Source organism: Erythrolamprus reginae, chromosome 2 (genome assembly GCF_031021105.1).
Source record: "Erythrolamprus reginae isolate rEryReg1 chromosome 2, rEryReg1.hap1, whole genome shotgun sequence".
Taxonomy (NCBI): Eukaryota; Metazoa; Chordata; class Lepidosauria; order Squamata; family Dipsadidae; genus Erythrolamprus; species Erythrolamprus reginae.
This window is the reverse complement of record NC_091951.1, coordinates 35,097,211-35,114,283: the sequence shown is the minus strand read 5'-3', so window position 1 is coordinate 35,114,283 and position 17,073 is coordinate 35,097,211. Positions and strand designations below refer to the sequence as shown.

General features: G+C 37.1%; 1 protein-coding gene across 1 annotated transcript; it reads left to right on the top strand.

Annotated features, from left to right (window-relative positions):
* Positions 1 to 780: 780 nt before the first annotated feature.
* LOC139159331 (vomeronasal type-2 receptor 26-like) lies at positions 781 to 17,073 on the top strand. The gene is made up of 6 exons (XM_070736653.1): positions 781 to 830; positions 3,341 to 3,623; positions 12,108 to 12,944; positions 13,538 to 13,765; positions 15,129 to 15,255; positions 16,172 to 17,073. The coding sequence occupies exons 1-6, from the start codon at positions 781 to 783 to the stop codon at positions 17,071 to 17,073; spliced, it is 2,427 nt and encodes an 808-aa protein (XP_070592754.1).

Below are 17,073 nucleotides of genomic sequence, written 5' to 3'. Positions count from 1 at the left end.
TGAGCCGCCCCGAGTCTATGGAGAGTGGCGGCATACAAATCTAATAAATAAATAAATAAACTCAGGCATGGCAGACTGGCTGGCTTTGCACCACCCCCGGCGCATGACTAGGCCGGTACATCTGGTGGGGTATACCGACTCTTCAGGGAGCATCGGGTCTGATTCAGAAGAACCAAAAACCCCAGACAGTAAGGATTTGGGGTTCCCCCAAGGAAGAGGAGGGACTTTGTCCTGCCGCAGCCATTTAACCCTTCCCCTTCTCCCAGATTAATGTTTATCCTTGAAGCAACTGACTTAGAGGTGGAGTTCAGTTCTGACCAGTTTTGGAGAACCAGTAGTAGAAATTTTGAGCAGTTCAGAGAACCGATATTGGAAATATGGAATAGTTTGGAGAACTGGCAAATACTACCTCTGGCTGACCCTGACCCCATCTATTTTATACCTCCTGAGTCCCAACTGATAAGGAGAAAATGGGGATTTTGCAATAACATTCCCTTGGATTGGGTGGGAATGGAGATTTTACAGTATCCTTCTCCTGCCATACCCACCAAGCCCACATCCACCAAGCCACAGTACCAGTAGTAAAAAAAATTGAATCCCACCATTGAACTTAATTTCCAGGCTATATATATATAGGATTCAGAGATTTCTGGTAACATTTCGACAAGGTCCCACTCGTCATCTTCTGGCTGGTGCTTCTATCCTTCTTCTAGGGTGAACACAGCAAGACCTGAGCTGCCTTCCCTCTATAAATACTGGTGGGTGGGTGGGTGTGGTGTGATGGCCCAGCACCTGCAAGCTGTGTTGAAACTTCCTGATGAGCCAGTGGGGTAACACTTGGGGTCATTGATCTAATTGATGTGTGCTGATTAGTTGATGTTTGTGGATTGGGGGTGATATCCTGATTAGTTGGAGCTTGCAGGCTACTTAGCTGTTTTGTAATAGCTGCAAGCTCCAACTACTCAGGATATCACCCTCAATCCACAAACATCAACTAATCAACATACATCAATTTATGTATAATTCATTTATTAATTTACACTCTATCAAGTGGTTTTGGAGGATTCAATGGAGAGAGGTCTCAGGTGTACACTTAGCAGAAAAATGCGTACTTGTACATCGTATGGCATTGGCTATGGGCTCAGGTCCTCAAATTTTGTTTAGCCCTTCGCCTTCAACCATTGTGGTATTGTTCTCGTAAAGCATCATATCTTGGTTCCCTACTAGATGCCTCCTAGTTATCACACCAGGAGGAGGAGGCACAGTTGTTAAAATGCAGAATTGCAGGCTATGGATCACTGAGGAAAATGGCCTCATCCACACAGGGCAAAATAAGGAGGAATTAAAATGACCCACTGGCTAGTTCAAGAATATTGAACTGTTTTTCCACATTTTAATGTTTAGAATCTCAAAACAATCAAGTTTCCCTGAATTTCTATCTTGACTCTTAAATTAGGATTATTCTCCTGAGTCAAACAAAACTTTTTTCTCCAATGGAACATTTTTATGGCAATGCTCATTCCCAATTCCCTTTCTAATTATTAAAATCATGATTATTTATTCTCCTTTGAACAAAGTGTATGGGATTTTCACCACCACAATTAGTGGCCAATCAATGTGACAACCAATGTGATAGACAGCATGTGATAATCTGCTTTATAACAGTCCGCTGTGATGAGATCAAACTTTAGGGTAAAGCTGGGCAAATACTGTAGCAGTCTGAAATTGAAGGTAGCTATTCCAAACCTGGGGCAAACTGGAGTTTCTTCACTGTAATTGTAGTCTTCTGTGATCTTTGAAATTTAACTCTTTGCTTAAGAAAAAAATATAGGAAAGATCTCCTGCAGAATATTGTATAGATCAAATGTTGCTGCTGCTGCATATACACCTCTTTCTGCTTATGTTTCTGTCTCAAATTCCCTGTGTCAGTACACTGATGAAATGTCCATTTCAGGTAATAATAGAAGAAAAGGAGTGGTTCCATTACTACAAACCAGGAGATTACTGGATTACTGGAATAATGTCTGGAATTGTAGCTCTATCGTACCAATTTTCATTCTCCAAGCCTCCAACCCACCAATTGGAAAGGTAATTGTCAGCATGTCCAAGGATTCTAGGAATGATTTCATTTCTCTTATTCCTCACCTCAAGAAAGGCAAGTCATTATTGCTCATCCCAATTTGGAAAAGCACATGGGGAACAAGGACAAAAGCCCTAGCACAAGGACAAAAGCACCAGTCTGAAGATGATGAGTGGGACCTCATTGAAAGGTGGCCAGAAATCTCTGAAACTTACATGGGAAGAAACCTGAATATGCAAGACCTTCATATATATAAAACTATAGTAAATATGACATGCTTTCATAAAAATCCAAATTAAAGATTGATTTACTTACTTACTTACTTACTTACTTACTTACTTACTTACTTACTTACTTACTTATTTATTTATTGGAAATTCTCAGCAGGGACGATAGGCACCTTAGTGCACTTATGTACCTTCCCTCTACTGACCACTTAAGTATGAAGTAAAGTCCACGAAAGTCAGTTTGTGATTGAAAATTTGTAGCTGAAATCATATTTTTTAAAAGTCAGGTTAGAACAATTTTTACATGGATTTTAAAATGGTTGTTTGCATGCATATTATTGCAATTAAAATAGAAAAGGTGATTTACAGGTAATATATTGCTACAATTAATTTTGTATGTAATAGGTCTGACCACATGTTCTAAATTATCCAACCTACTGGAGTATTTCAAGCCCAGTAGCATAAGGAATGTACAGAAGTATGAAAAATGTAACTTATGAAGTACCTCTTAACCCATTTGATTGTATTGATGTCAGATATATGGTGTGGATTCCAAACAGTTGGACAATATACTAAATTGGTCTAACATAGATTTTATAAGCTCTAATTAACAATACAATGTTCCCAGAAAAAAATCTTCACAAATTATGTTTACAACTCTGTATGCTGCTTTAGCAATGCTGTTACACTGACCTTTGTAGCATAAATTGTCAGAGATAATTACACCTAGGTTCTTAGCAAGGTGAGGGTCATCTGCTAGATCAATGCCACCTATCTTAAACTTGACATTCAGATTATATTTACAAATATGTAAGACAGAGCATTTATTAATCAAAATTAGAAGTTGCAAAATAGATGACCATTCAGACACATGGTTGAGATCACTCTGCAAAACAACAGAATTATCTGTAGAATTGTCTGTAGAATTGAATAATTTTACAGCCTTGGCAAAAAGAATGGAATTGCTTTTTAAGTTGATCACATAAATCATTGATATAGAGGAAAAAAGATGATGAAATTTCTTACGTTGCAGTAAGAATACCTACCACATTCTGCCCTTCTTGCTGGCTGTTCATGAAGTCAACCAGAATTCAAGGCTCTTACCCAACATCACCCTGGGCTATAACATCTATGAGAACTTTTTCAATGCAAGACTGACATATGAGGCCATGCTGGATGTGCTGTCTATAGGGCAGGAGAATATCCCAAACTATAGATGTGGAACAGAAAAGAACCTGCTGGCTATTCTTGAAGAGGTGGATTCTGAACTCTTTGATCATATATCTAACCTCTTGACCCTCTATAAAATTCCACAGGTATAAAGCCAAATGAAATTAATTCCATGTTGTAGTGTTCAGATTCTCTCTCTCTCTCTCTCTCTCTGTGTGTGTGTCTGTGTGTATAGTTGTGTGTATGTGTGTATACATACATGTATATATTTGTGTGTAACATATTTTTGCTGATAATGAAAATATGTACACACACACACACACACACACACACAGAGCTTCTAGTGGTGATGTCACTATGCTGAAGAATGAGGGAACAGGACTCTGTTCCTGAAGCTTGAATTTTCTTGTTGGGGAGACTGAAAAGGCACACTCCGTTCTGGAGGGATTGACCAGGAAAAAAAGGGGGAAATCCTGGGACCTAAAAGTAGCTTGCAATTGCCTTGAAGGGATAGGGGAAATCTTAACTTTGACAAAGAAGAAGCAGTATTCTGGCTGGCCCAAACAGTGACAGCCATACAGAAGGAGGAAGAAAAGTGAAAAATTGGTAAAGGGGAAAAAAGTGATCCAAAAGAAAGTAAAATCAGAAATAAGTCTTCAAGTGTAGCAATATTGATGCTCAAAGCTTGTAAAGAGCAGCAATTGGGAGAGTGGGAGTAGAAGTGAGCAGCTACAGAATTGAAATAGTGACAGTGTAAAAATAAAGAGGTTGATGGCAGAGCTGAAATCTCCAAGACATTTGGAAGTGCATTTAAGCAGTGAATATATAAAGGATTTAAATATTTTTTTTGCTCTTATCTTGTGGATGAATTTGATGAAATAGATTTGCAGATGCTGAGATATTTGAAATATTTGAAAACTTGGGGACTAAAACAAAGAAACAAAAAAGATCCTGGACATTTTGAATCGTGGTGGCAATAGTTGATTGAATGGGAAGAGGAACTTAAAAGAATCAAGAACTTGAAGAATTGTAGTGGACTTATCTGATAGAATGCTAAGAGTATGATATTGAGACTTTTAAAGAATTATGAAAAAATTCAATCAGGGAAGGGGGGAAAATATAGAACATTATTGCTGGAATTTTAGGAAAACATGAACCACAGAGCTGAAGTTTGGGATAATGTAAGACTGTGGAGTGCTGGAAATAGCTTGTTAAATTAATAGAACACTAAACAAAATGTTTTTTTTTAAAAGAAATTTTTCAATATCTGGAAATATTGTTGATAGATAATTATTGAAGAAATCCTCTAATTAAATTAAGTGATTGTATTATTGTTGTATTTATTATTAATATAGTGTATATTGATAAGAAGACTCATTCTTGTTTTGTTTGACTTTAGAAGTAGATATACATTAATTGAAAGAAGTGCTACTTAACATACTATATAATAATATATTATACTGATTTTTATAAAAATAAACACACACACACACACACACAAACACATATAACATAAAAGGATATAAAATTTACTTTTCTAGTAGTAATTGTAATAATACTTTACAGTGGGAATAAGGGGTAAAAAAAATTCCCTTCCTTTTTTGTTTCATTATATGTTATTGTGGAAAAATATATGCCAAATAATTAAAATGACTAGGACAAATACATAACTAAGTTAGGGGAAAACCCAGTATCAAACCCTACCACAATAACAACATCCCCATCACAACAAAGATCAATAAAAAGTAAGCTAGGGAAAGAAAAACCAGGCTCAACATCACGTTTACAGACTATGCAAGAAACCCTTATGATGATTCAGGAGAAATTGTTAAAACACAACTAGAAATAGAAAATAACCACGAAGAAGCCAAAAAATATAATGAAGAAATTAAGATGGAAATGGTGGAAGTGAAATGAAATGTTAATAGCATAGATGAAGATATTGAAAATAATCAACAGCTGATGGCAGTGGACCAGATAGATCAAAAGGTAGAAAAAAAGGAGAGAAACAATAAATTGATTAATAGAGAACTTGAAGAATCAATAGCTTATCTTGAAAAAACCCACCTCATATTATTTGAGGTTTCAAATTATAATGGAAGAGAAAGGAAAGATTTTAGGTGATAAGATGTCAGAAATTTTGGTGGAAATACTATAAATAGATACTCAAGAAATGAGAAGAAATATCAATGAGATGCACAGATTACATAAGAATTACATAAGAAGAAGCACTAAATTTGCTAGGAGAACAAATATACAATAGATGAATGGATACTATACAAAGGAAAAGAAATTATAATATTAAAGCAGATTCTACGCGTGGGAAACAACAAAAAACAGTACCAATTTTTAACAAATTATTTAATGAAAAATAAAAATATTTTCAGTTGGTTGAAGCCAGGAGGCCTATTAATAACTTGGCAAGATAAAATATTTAATATTGATACACTGGAGGAAGCCAAAGAGTTTTATGATCATCATTATGATAGATAGATGGGGAACTTATCAAATTTGCAGATGACACCAAACTGGCTGGAATAGCCAACATTCAAGAAGATAGGGACAAAATACAGAAGGATCTTGACAAACTTGAACAATGGGCGCTATCTAACAAAATGAAATTCAACGGTGAAAAAAGTAAGGTTCTACATTTAGGCAAGAAAACCAAAATGCACAGGTATAGTATATATGGTACATTGCGTAACATTACTAACTATGAGAGGGATCTTGGAGTCCTAGTGGACAACCATTTAAATATGAGCCAGCAATGTACAGCAGCTGCCAAAAAAGCCAACACAGTTCTAGGCTGCATTAACAGAGGGATAGAATCAAGATCACATGAAGTGTTAATATCACTTTATAATGCCTTGGTAAGGCCACAATTGGAATACTGCATTCAGTTTTGGTCGCTACAATGCAAAAAGGATGTTGAGACTCTAGAAAAAGTGTGGAGAAGAGCAACAAACATTAGAGGCTAAAACATATGAAGAACAGTTGCAAGAACTGGGCATGGCTAGTTTAATGAAAAGAAGGACCGGGGAGACATGATAGCAGTGTTATAGTTATAGTTGATTAGATTTGTATGCCACCCCTCTCCGAAGACTCGGGGTGGCTCACAACATAACAGTGATACAATACATTATATAGGTAATAATGGAAGAGGAAATTAAAACAACGTTAATAAACATAAATTGATTAAATATACCAAAGAAGAGAACAATTTTTTTTGCAAAATTAAGGAAATTAAATGTAAATATGATATGTTTACAAGAAGTCCACATTTAAAAAGGAGACTGTAAATTACTTGAAAATGCAAAATTGGGGAAACTTTATACAACAGTAATTAATTTAAAAAGATGAATAGTAAAGCATGTTAAAGATACAATAAAATTGGTATTAATATATAATTATGAAAAAGGTAGAATACTAATGATTGAGTAGGAAATAGGAGAAAAATTGATATTAGTAACAATTTTAGTCTTTGGAGAGGGGCGGCATACAAATCTAATAAATAATAATAATAATAATAATAATAATAATAATAATAATAATTTTAACAAATGCCGCCCTGAGTCTACGGAGAGGGGCAGCATACAAATCTAATAAATAAATAATAAATAAATAAATAAATTGTATATGCTCCCAATAATAACCAATTAGAATTTTATTTAAAAATATATGAAAAAGTAATAGAATTGGGATATGAAAATATTTGCATAATTGGGGATTGTAATGCAATTGTAGGACGCACATTAGATTGTGGCCAAGGTCGGTGTGGCCAGCATGGCATCACGTGTGTCTGGGGCACCTGTGGTGAACCATATGATCTGCTAGTGCTCTACCACATGTGGCCCTCTTTAATGCCATTTTTGCTGGCATTTACCAGTGGCAAAGAACTCGTGGGATCATAACCCAAAAAAAGTGGTCGAAAATGAGCAAGCAAAACTACTGTGGGACTTCAGACTTCAGACTGACCAAATTCTGAAGCATAACACACCAGACATCCTGATTGTGGAGAAAAAGAAAGTATGGATCATCGCAATCCCAGGGGACAGCAAAATTGAGGAGAAGCAGCTAGAGAAATTAGTAAAATACGAAGATTTAAAAATCGAGCTGCAATGACTCTGGCATAAGCCAGTGAAAGTGGTCCCAGTGGCACTTCAGATCACAGAGAAGGAGAGGAAGGTAGTGCTGTTTACTTTTTGCATTTGCATTTTTTGAATTCAAGGAGAAGGGGCATTTATAACTGGCTGTTACAGACAATTTTATTAGCAGTTTGTTTTCAAACACAGAGAAGGAGAGGAAGGTAGTGCTGTTTACTTTTTGCATTTGCATTTTTTGAATTCAAGGAGAAGGGGCATTTATAACTGGCTGTTACAGACAATTTTATTAGCAGTTTGTTTTCAAACACAGACCAATCAGATTAGGCTGGGGCAGGATTAGACTGGGAAGTATAAAAGGCAGGAAAAAGCCATTTTAATTTGCACTTCAGATCACAGAGAAGGAGAGGAAGGTAGTGCTGTTTACTTTTTGCATTTGCATTTTTTGAATTCAAGGAGAAGGGGCATTTATAACTGGCTGTTACAGACAATTTTATTAGCAGTTTGTTTTCAAACACAGACCAATCAGATTAGGCTGGGGCAGGATTAGACTGGGAAGTATAAAAGGCAGGAAAAAGCCATTTTAATTTGCACTTCAGATCACAGAGAAGGAGAGGAAGGTAGTGCTGTTTACTTTTTGCATTTGCATTTTTTGAATTCAAGGAGAAGGGGCATTTATAACTGGCTGTTACAGACAATTTTATTAGCAGTTTGTTTTCAAACACAGACCAATCAGATTAGGCTGGGGCAGGATTAGACTGGGAAGTATAAAAGGCAGGAAAAAGCCATTTTAATTTGCACTTCAGATCACAGAGAAGGAGAGGACGGTAGTGCTGTTTACTTTTTGCATTTGCATTTTTTGAATTCAAGGAGAAGGGGCATTTATAACTGGCTGTTACAGACAATTTTATTAGCAGTTTGTTTTCAAACACAGACCAATCAGATTAGGCTGGGGCAGGATTAGACTGGGAAGTATAAAAGGCAGGAAAAAAGCCATTTTAATTTGCACTTCAGATCACAGAGAAGGAGAGGAAGGTAGTGGCCCGCTCGCCTAACGGCGTGCGAATCATATAACTATAAACCAAAATCAGCAAAGTTTGGTAGCAATAGGGGTTGTTGATTTTCCTGCTAAGTACTTGTATTCAATACATTGTTAAGATGACTGGCTTGGTGCAGTGTAACACTTGTTTGGCTGGTTGCCATAACTGAGACATGGTTTAAGGATTCTAATGAATGGGAAATATCCATACCAGGATATACACTGTATAGGAAGGATAGAATAGAGAGAAGGGGAGGTGGAGTAGCCATTTATATTAAAGAAAGTCTAAAAACAACACTAATTTAAAATACGTGTCAAGATCTAGAGACTCTCTGGATTTGCATGCAAAATAAAGAAGGTTCTGTCATTAGAATTGGGGTGATCTATAGGCCTCCAGGGCAATCCGAGGAATATGACAACAAGATGGTGGATGAAATTACCCAAATGGCAGTAAAGGGAGATATTGTGGTTATGGGTGATTTCAACATGCCTGATGTTGACTGGAATATCCCCAGTGCCCTTACATGCAAAAGTAAGAATATAGTAGAGGCCTTTACAGGAGCAGCTCTGGCACAGCTGGTTAAGACACCAACTAGAGGGGAGAATATTCTAGATTTAGTTTTTACGAATGGGAATTGGGTTTCAGATGTCAAGGTGGGAGAAAATTTAGGTTGCCGTGACCATCTATGTTTGTGGTTTGATGTAAAAACTCATTGTGAGCAATCCTATAATGCAACCAAAGTATTGGATTTCAGAAAAACAAATTTTAATGCAATGGGAGAATATTTAGATAATGAATTAAAGGGGAGGGATAAAATGGCAGGAGCAAGCATCCAGTGGACTGTATTAAAAAGGGCCATCTTAAAAGCCACTGGACTGTATGTAAGACAAATAACTAAAGGTAAAAGGAAGAAGAAACCGCTATGGTTTAGCAATGATGTAAGGGCTATAGTCAATGAAAAAAAGGCTGCCTATAGGAGGTATAAAGAGTCTGGAAGTATAGCTGATAGGGAGGTATATAAAATGAGACAGAAGGAGGCGAAACAGATAATATATGCTGCTAAAGCCTCAAAAGAGGAAGAAATTGCCAAATCTGTAAAGAAGGGGGATAAAACCTTCTTCAGATATATTAATGATAAGAAGAAGAAAAACTGTGGCATCACGAAGCTTAGTACCGGGAATAATACATGCATTAATGGGAATAAGGAGATCGCTGACCATTTCAATAGCTACTTCTGTTCAGTTTTTTCAAAAGACAGCTTACAAAATAATACTATAGAGGGATATAGCATTGCTTCCAGCTGTACGGATTCAGCTCCAGTGATCTTAGAAGCCGATGTCTTGGAAGAACTTGAACGATTAAAGATAAATAAGGCAATGGGTCCAGATGGCATCCACCCCAGAGTTCTTAAAGAACTCAGATCTGTCATTACTACCCCCCTGACTGATTTGTTTAACCAATCCTTGTTAACAGGAGAAGTTCCTGAGGATTGGAGAATGGCCAGTGTTGTGCCTATTCACAAGAAGGGCAGTAGAGAAGAAGCTGGTAACTACAGGCCAGTTAGCTTGACATCAGTTGTAGTTAAAATGATGGAGACTCTACTCAAAAAGAGGATAAATCAGCACCTAAAAAACAATAACTTATCGGACCCAAATCAGCATGGCTTTACTGAAGGCAAATCATGTCAGACTAATCTCATTAATTTTTTTGACTATGTCACAAAGGTGTTGGATGAAGGTGGTGCCGTGGATATTGCCTACCTGGACTTCAGCAAAGCCTTTGATATGGTTCCACATAAAGAGCTGATAGATAAATTAGTGAAGATTGGACTTAATCCCTGGATAGTTCAATGGATTTGCAGCTGGCTGAAGCATAGACATCAGAGAGTTATTGTTAATGGCGAGTATTCTGAGCAGAGTCAGGTTACAAGCGGTGTGCCACAAGGGTCTGTTCTGGGTCCTATTCTTTTTAATATATTTGTGAGTGACATAGGGGAAGGTTTGGTAGGGAAGGTTTGCCTATTTGCCGATGACTCTAAAGTGTGCAATAGGGTTGATATTCCTGGAGGCGTCTGTAATATGGTAAATGATTTAGCTTTACTAGATAAATGGTCTAAGCAATGGAAACTGCAGTTTAATGTTTCCAAATGTAAAATAATGCACTTGGGGAAAAGGAATCCTCAATCTGAGTATTGTATTGGCAGTTCAGTGTTGGCAAATACTTCAAAAGAAAAGGATTTAGGGGTAGTGATTTCTGACAGTCTCAAAATGGGTGAACAATGCAGTCAGGCGGTAGGGAAAGCAAGTAGGATGCTTGGCTGCATAGCTAGAGGTATAACAAGCAGGAAGAGGGAGATTATGATCCCACTATATAGAATGCTGGTGAGACCACATTTGGAATACTGTGTTCAGTTCTGGAGACCTCACCTACAAAAAGATATTGACAAAATTGAACGGGTCCAAAGACGGGCTACAAGAATGGTGGAAGGTCTTAAGCATAAAACGTATCAGGAAAGACTTAATGAACTCAATCTGTATAGTCTGGAGGACAGAAGGAAAAGGGGGGACATGATCGAAACATTTAAATATATTAAAGGGTTAAATAAGGTCCAGGAGGGAAGTGTTTTTAATAGGAAAGTGAACACAAGAACAAGGGGACACAATCTGAAGTTAGTTGGGGGAAAGATCAAAAGCAACATGAGAAAATATTATTTTACTGAAAGAGTAGTAGATCCTTGGAACAAACTTCCAGCAGATGTGGTAGATAAATCCACAGTAACTGAATTTAAACATGCCTGGGATAAACATATATCCATCCTAAGATAAAATACAGAAAATAGTATAAGGGCAGACTAGATGGACCATGAGGTCTTTTTCTGCCGTCAGACTTCTATGTTTCTATGTTTCTATGTACTTGGCATGCTGGGTTCAGTGCCAAAGGATCTCAGGGGACATTTGAAAACCATCGGAATTGACAAAATTTCCATCTGTCAATTGCAAAAGGCCGCTTTACTAGGATTGGCAAACATAATTTGCTGCTACATCACACAGTCCTAGGTGCTTGGGAAGTGCCTGACTGGTGATGAAATATAAAATTCAGCATAGTGATCTCATTTGCTGTGTTGTATTGACATAATAACAATAACAAACTTGGAACAAACTTCCAGCAGACGTGGTTGGTAAATCCACAGTACCTGAATTTAAACATGCCTGGGATAAAAATAGATCCATCCTAAGATAAAATACAAAAAATAGTAGATGTAAATAATAGACTAGATGGATCATGAGGTCTTTTTCTGCCATCAGTCTTCTATGTTTCTACAACAACAACAACAACAATAACAATAACAATTTATTAGATTTGTATGCTGCCCCTCTCTGAAGACTCATGCAGTTATAGTTTCATAATTGAGGAAAGGCCCTTAGATAATACATCTGACTCTTATCATTAAAACTGGCACAAACTACCAATACGTTCTCTTTTATCTTAGATCAACTATAGTGTCATCAACCAGATGGCTGAGCAAAATCATCATTTCCCTTTTTCATATCGCATGACCCCAAACCAAGAACCTCCCTACTTAGCAATTGTCAAGTTGCTCCTGCACTTCCGATGGACATGGATCGGCCTTCTTTCTCAGGACAATGAAAAAGGAGAAAAATTCAAAAGATGCTTGGAGGTTCTCGCCCTAAAAAATGGGATTTGCATTGTCCTCTCAGGAACCGTCCCAGAAGCAAATATGAAGTCAAGTGCTGGAGAAACTCTCATGCAAGAAAAAAGGAAAATGTTCTATTCTCTTATCAAGAGTCAAATAAAAATTATAGTATGCCAACTAGATTCTCAGGCCTCAGGAATGTTAGCACCAATAATACAAATAATTGATATGACTAATAAATCCTTTGTGGGAAGAGTGTGGATTGCAACAACTTTGACAGCTTTAAGTATAGGTATTTTTGACCTCTGGGTTGATCTCCAAAATAAATATGCTTTGTTTTCCTTCCTCCTCCAGACAAAGAGAAGGACTCAGTATTATGACTTTAATTCTCATGCATCTATGATCCTATTGTATGGAAAGCAAGCATTTCAATGTTCTTATTCAAGTCCTGTATTATCTAAGAAAGTTTGGAAAAAATGCAGAGAAAAGGAAAAGTGGGAATTCCCACCTGATGATGTGACTGCAAGAATCCTATCTCAGGATTCCTCCAGTATTTCCCAAATAATTCAAATTGTGGCCTGGGTCCTCAGTGCTGCCTCTTCCTCCCAACAGACTAAAAGGAGAATGCAAGTTGAATACCATCAAGCACCCCAGATTGTACAACCATGGCAGGTAAGTCTTCTCCTTTGAAGTTCTATTGATTCTCCCCTTTCAATTCCTTAATATTAAATTAGATGTAGAGAGGGATGAGATATTCCGAGAGCAGTTGCTGTGTTTTGGAATTTTAGAGTGCGTGTCAGCCCTGAAGTTTACCTTACTGCTGCCGTATTGATGCTTTGGTGTTGCCACATTAGAGCTGAGGGATAGGGAGAAGGAAATAGAGATAGCTGGGGTTTTCTAGCCAAAACAAGGAGATATCCACCAATGAACAGAGGAATGATGAGTGAAGTCACCAGGCAACTGGATGACACCTGGATTGGACCATGTGACTGTTTGGAAAGGGGGGAAAAACTTTTAATTAGGTGTAAGCATAACCCTGGCTAAATCAATATCTTTCAGAGGCTGAATCAATCTGTTTCAGACTGTAGTGGTTATTTGAAAAAGTTCAATTATTCTGAGAACCTCCACTCCAGAATAATAGCAAGAAAAACACTGCATAAAGGCTCAAATTGTAATGTTTTTCTCATGTGCACCAAGACAAATTCCTTGTGTGTCCAATCACACTTGGCCAATAAAATTCTATTCTATTCTATGTTTGCATGCAGCTTCATAAGTTCCTGAAAAACTTCCAACATCACAATATTTCCAGAGATGGGATTTCAATTGATGAAAATGGAGTTCCTGTTGGTGACTATGATATCATGCACTGGACATCAGTTAGGAACAAATCATATGCCGGGGTGAAAATTGGGAATGTAGAAATACAAGCCTCCAAAGAGGTCGAAATTTCTGTCAATCAAAGTGCCATCCAATGGCCAACTTTATCTAACAAAGTACTAGACACTGTTTGGAATTTGCTCTTCTATTTATTGCCATATGTGGAACTTTGTTGCTCAAAAATAATTCTTATTGAGACCTATTGAGATAACTTCGAAATAAGAGAACTTAAAACCTCATTCATTGATTATATATCATTTTATCTTAGAGGTTTTAGAATAATCTATCACACATTGGTACTTGCCACATTGTATTGTGAGATTTGCAGCCTACATTATTAAACTGTTGCCATAATTTATAGTAAATCAAATTATCTTGTGTTATGTAAGAGAAAATCCAGAATGTCTATGGAGATTCTCAGTCAGCCGCCCCGAGTCTTTGTAGAGGGGTGGCATACAAATCTAATGAATAATAATACTAATAATACTAATAATACTAATAATACTAATAATACTAATAATACTAATAATACTAATAATACTAATAATACTAATAATACTAATAATACTAATAATACTAATAATACTAATAATACTACTACTACTAATAATAATAATAATTATTATTATTATTATTATTATTACTATTATTATTACTATTATTATTATTATTGTTGTTGTTATTATTATTATTATTATTATTATTATTATTATTATTATTATTATTATTATCCAGGACATGGTTGTGCCAAAGGTGCTTTTTCAAAAGTCACCTGGATTTTGTTTTCCCTTAAAGTTGTTTCATTTCATTTCTGTCTGAAAAGAATGCGTTCTAAACAGGATATAGATTCAGCAGTTGAAAAAATGTTCCACACCTATTTACATTATTCACTTGAACCTGAGGACAAAGATAAACTTCCAAATGGTCACAACAAATTTCAGAAAGACTGCTAAGAACCAGGTGACTACAAGGAATATAAATCCTTCTATACTCCACCATTCAGTCAGAAATGAAAAAGCCTCTGGAATAAGAGGTGAAATGTTTTCAAAGGAAAAGAAAAAGCACCTTTCGGAGAAAATCCAGAATATGAAAGGTTTAGCACACTGAAAAATATCACTAAGAATGTGGTGAGGAAAATGAAAGCAGGTTAAAAAGTCATTTGTATATGATGATACAATGATCAATTTTATTGATTAATTTGACTTATATGCTATCCTCTCCTGGGAGCAGAGGTGGGCTGCTGCCTGGACTGAGGGGGGGAATGCAGTGGAGTAGCGAAAATTGAGCTCCACCTTAGAGCACCCAATTTGCACTGAAAGATGTTGAAAGAAAATGCAGGGCGTCCTGCATAAGCCATGCCCACAGTGTGGTAGTAAAAAATTTGGTAGCCCTTCACTGCCTGGGGGACTCATGCTGATGATTTCAGTAAATCCTTCTAATTCATATATTGCCCTGACTAATCTTTCTGTTTATATTTAGATGGTGCCTTATTCAAGATGTACAGAAAGTTGCTCCCCAGGTTATGCCAAGCTTGTGAGACAGGGAGCCCCAGTTTGCTGCTACGACTGTTCTCTCTGTGTGGAAGGAACATTCTCTGGACAGGAAGGTAGAGTAGGTGGCTCCAAAAACAACCAAAAAATCAGGATACAGTCAAAATTTTCTATTGACTTTTGGGAGGTATTTGATCAAGAAGCAAGAAAATCATGATATTTCTTGAAGGCCTCCACCAACTTTTCAAAGATTGGGCACATCAGCAAATTTTGTATGGTGATGTGGGCATTAAAATAATACATGAAAGATTGCTGCTTTCTATTGAATTGTTACTTTCTTGTTTGTTTGTTTGTTTATATTTCTATGCCGCTGCTCTCAACTGACTCATGACAGCATAGAAAACCTTGGTTTTGACTTTGACAGGTTTTGAGAGCCGATAATCACATTCATCTTCAGCCTTTAAAAAGAGTGTTGATACTTTTAACTAATGTTGTGTCATATGAATATCTTTGGGTAGAAATATTACATGGCAGGACCTCGGGAGAGAGCCTTCTTTCTTGCTGCCTGGGCTCTTTGAAATCAACTCCCATCCGATGTCCACCCTGCTCCCACCCTGCTGGTTTTTCATAAGGCCATGAAGACCTGGCTGTGCCGGCAAGCTTCGGGACCCTAAATTAATATCTACTGACCACCTGTATGAATATGACTTTGCATGAATGAGATGAACGTGTGTTGTTGAGCTGCTATTACAAGTTTTAACAAAGGTTTTAGATTTCTTGAATTCTTTATTATTGTTTTGTAACTCTATATTTAATTTTATATTGTTGTAAGCTGCCCTGAGTCCTTCAGGATTGGGCAGCATATACGTCTAAATAAATAAATAAATGAGTGAGTGAGTGAGTGAGTGAGTGAGTGAGTGAGTGAGTGAATGAATGAATACATTTCTTTCAAAGTGAAGTAATGGATTTCTGATGCAGTTTTCATGCTCCTACAGCTGCAGAAAGAAATACACGATAACCATTTTTTCTCAGATGCAGCCTATTGTGAAAAATGTCCAGATGATCAGTATTCCAATAAGAAGAGAGATCAGTGTGTCCCCAGAAGTATAAACTTCTTATCATATGAAGAATTGTTGGGAATTATCCTGGCTTTCTTTGCCATTGCTTTGTCCCTAACCACCACTTTTATTCTGGGAATCTTCTTTAAATACCGAGACACTCCCATAGTCAAAGCCAACAACTGTGAACTCACCTACATCCTCCTGCTTTCACTCCTACTTTCTTTCTTGACTTCCCTTCTATTCATTGGTCGACCCGTGAAAATGACCTGTCTGCTTCGACAAACCATTTTCAGTATTGTTTTCTCAGTTGCTGTGTCTTCCTTGCTGGCCAAAACTGTAATGGTGGTGGTGGCCTTTCTGGCCACAAAGCCAGGAAGCAGCCTGGGGAAATGGCTGGGGAAGAGTCTGGCCAACTCTATTGTTTTATCCTGCTCTGGTATTCAAGTAGGCATATGTATGATATGGCTGGGAATCTTTCCTCCATTCCCAGATTCTGATTTTCATTCCCAACCAGAACATATCCTGCTGCAGTGCAATGAAGGCTCAGTCACCATGTTCTGCTCTGCTCTTGGCTATATGGGTTTTTTGGCTGCCATCTGTTTCTTGATGGCATTTCTGGCTCGAAATCTGCCAGGGGCCTTCAATGAAGCCAAACTGATCACCTTCAGCATGTTGGGTTTTTGTAGTGTTTGGATCTCCTTTGTTCCCACATATCTGAGCACCAAAGGGAAATACATGGTGGCTGTACAGATTTTCTCCATCCTAGGCTCCAGCATGGGTTTACTGGGCTGCATCTTTATCCCCAAATGCTACATTATTATTTTGAGACCAGCCATGAACACCAAAGAACATCTAATGCTAAAAAAACTTTAA

Coding starts and splice junctions, on each gene's coding strand:
- LOC139159331 (XM_070736653.1), top strand. CDS start 781: ATGGCCCAGCACCTGCAAGCTGTGTTGAAACTTCCTGATGAGCCAGTG. Junction 12,945..13,537: donor AGATTGTACAACCATGGCAG/GTAAGTCTTCTC, acceptor GTTTGCATGCAG/CTTCATAAGTTCCTGAAAAA. Junction 13,766..15,128: donor GGCCAACTTTATCTAACAAA/GTACTAGACACT, acceptor GTTTATATTTAG/ATGGTGCCTTATTCAAGATG.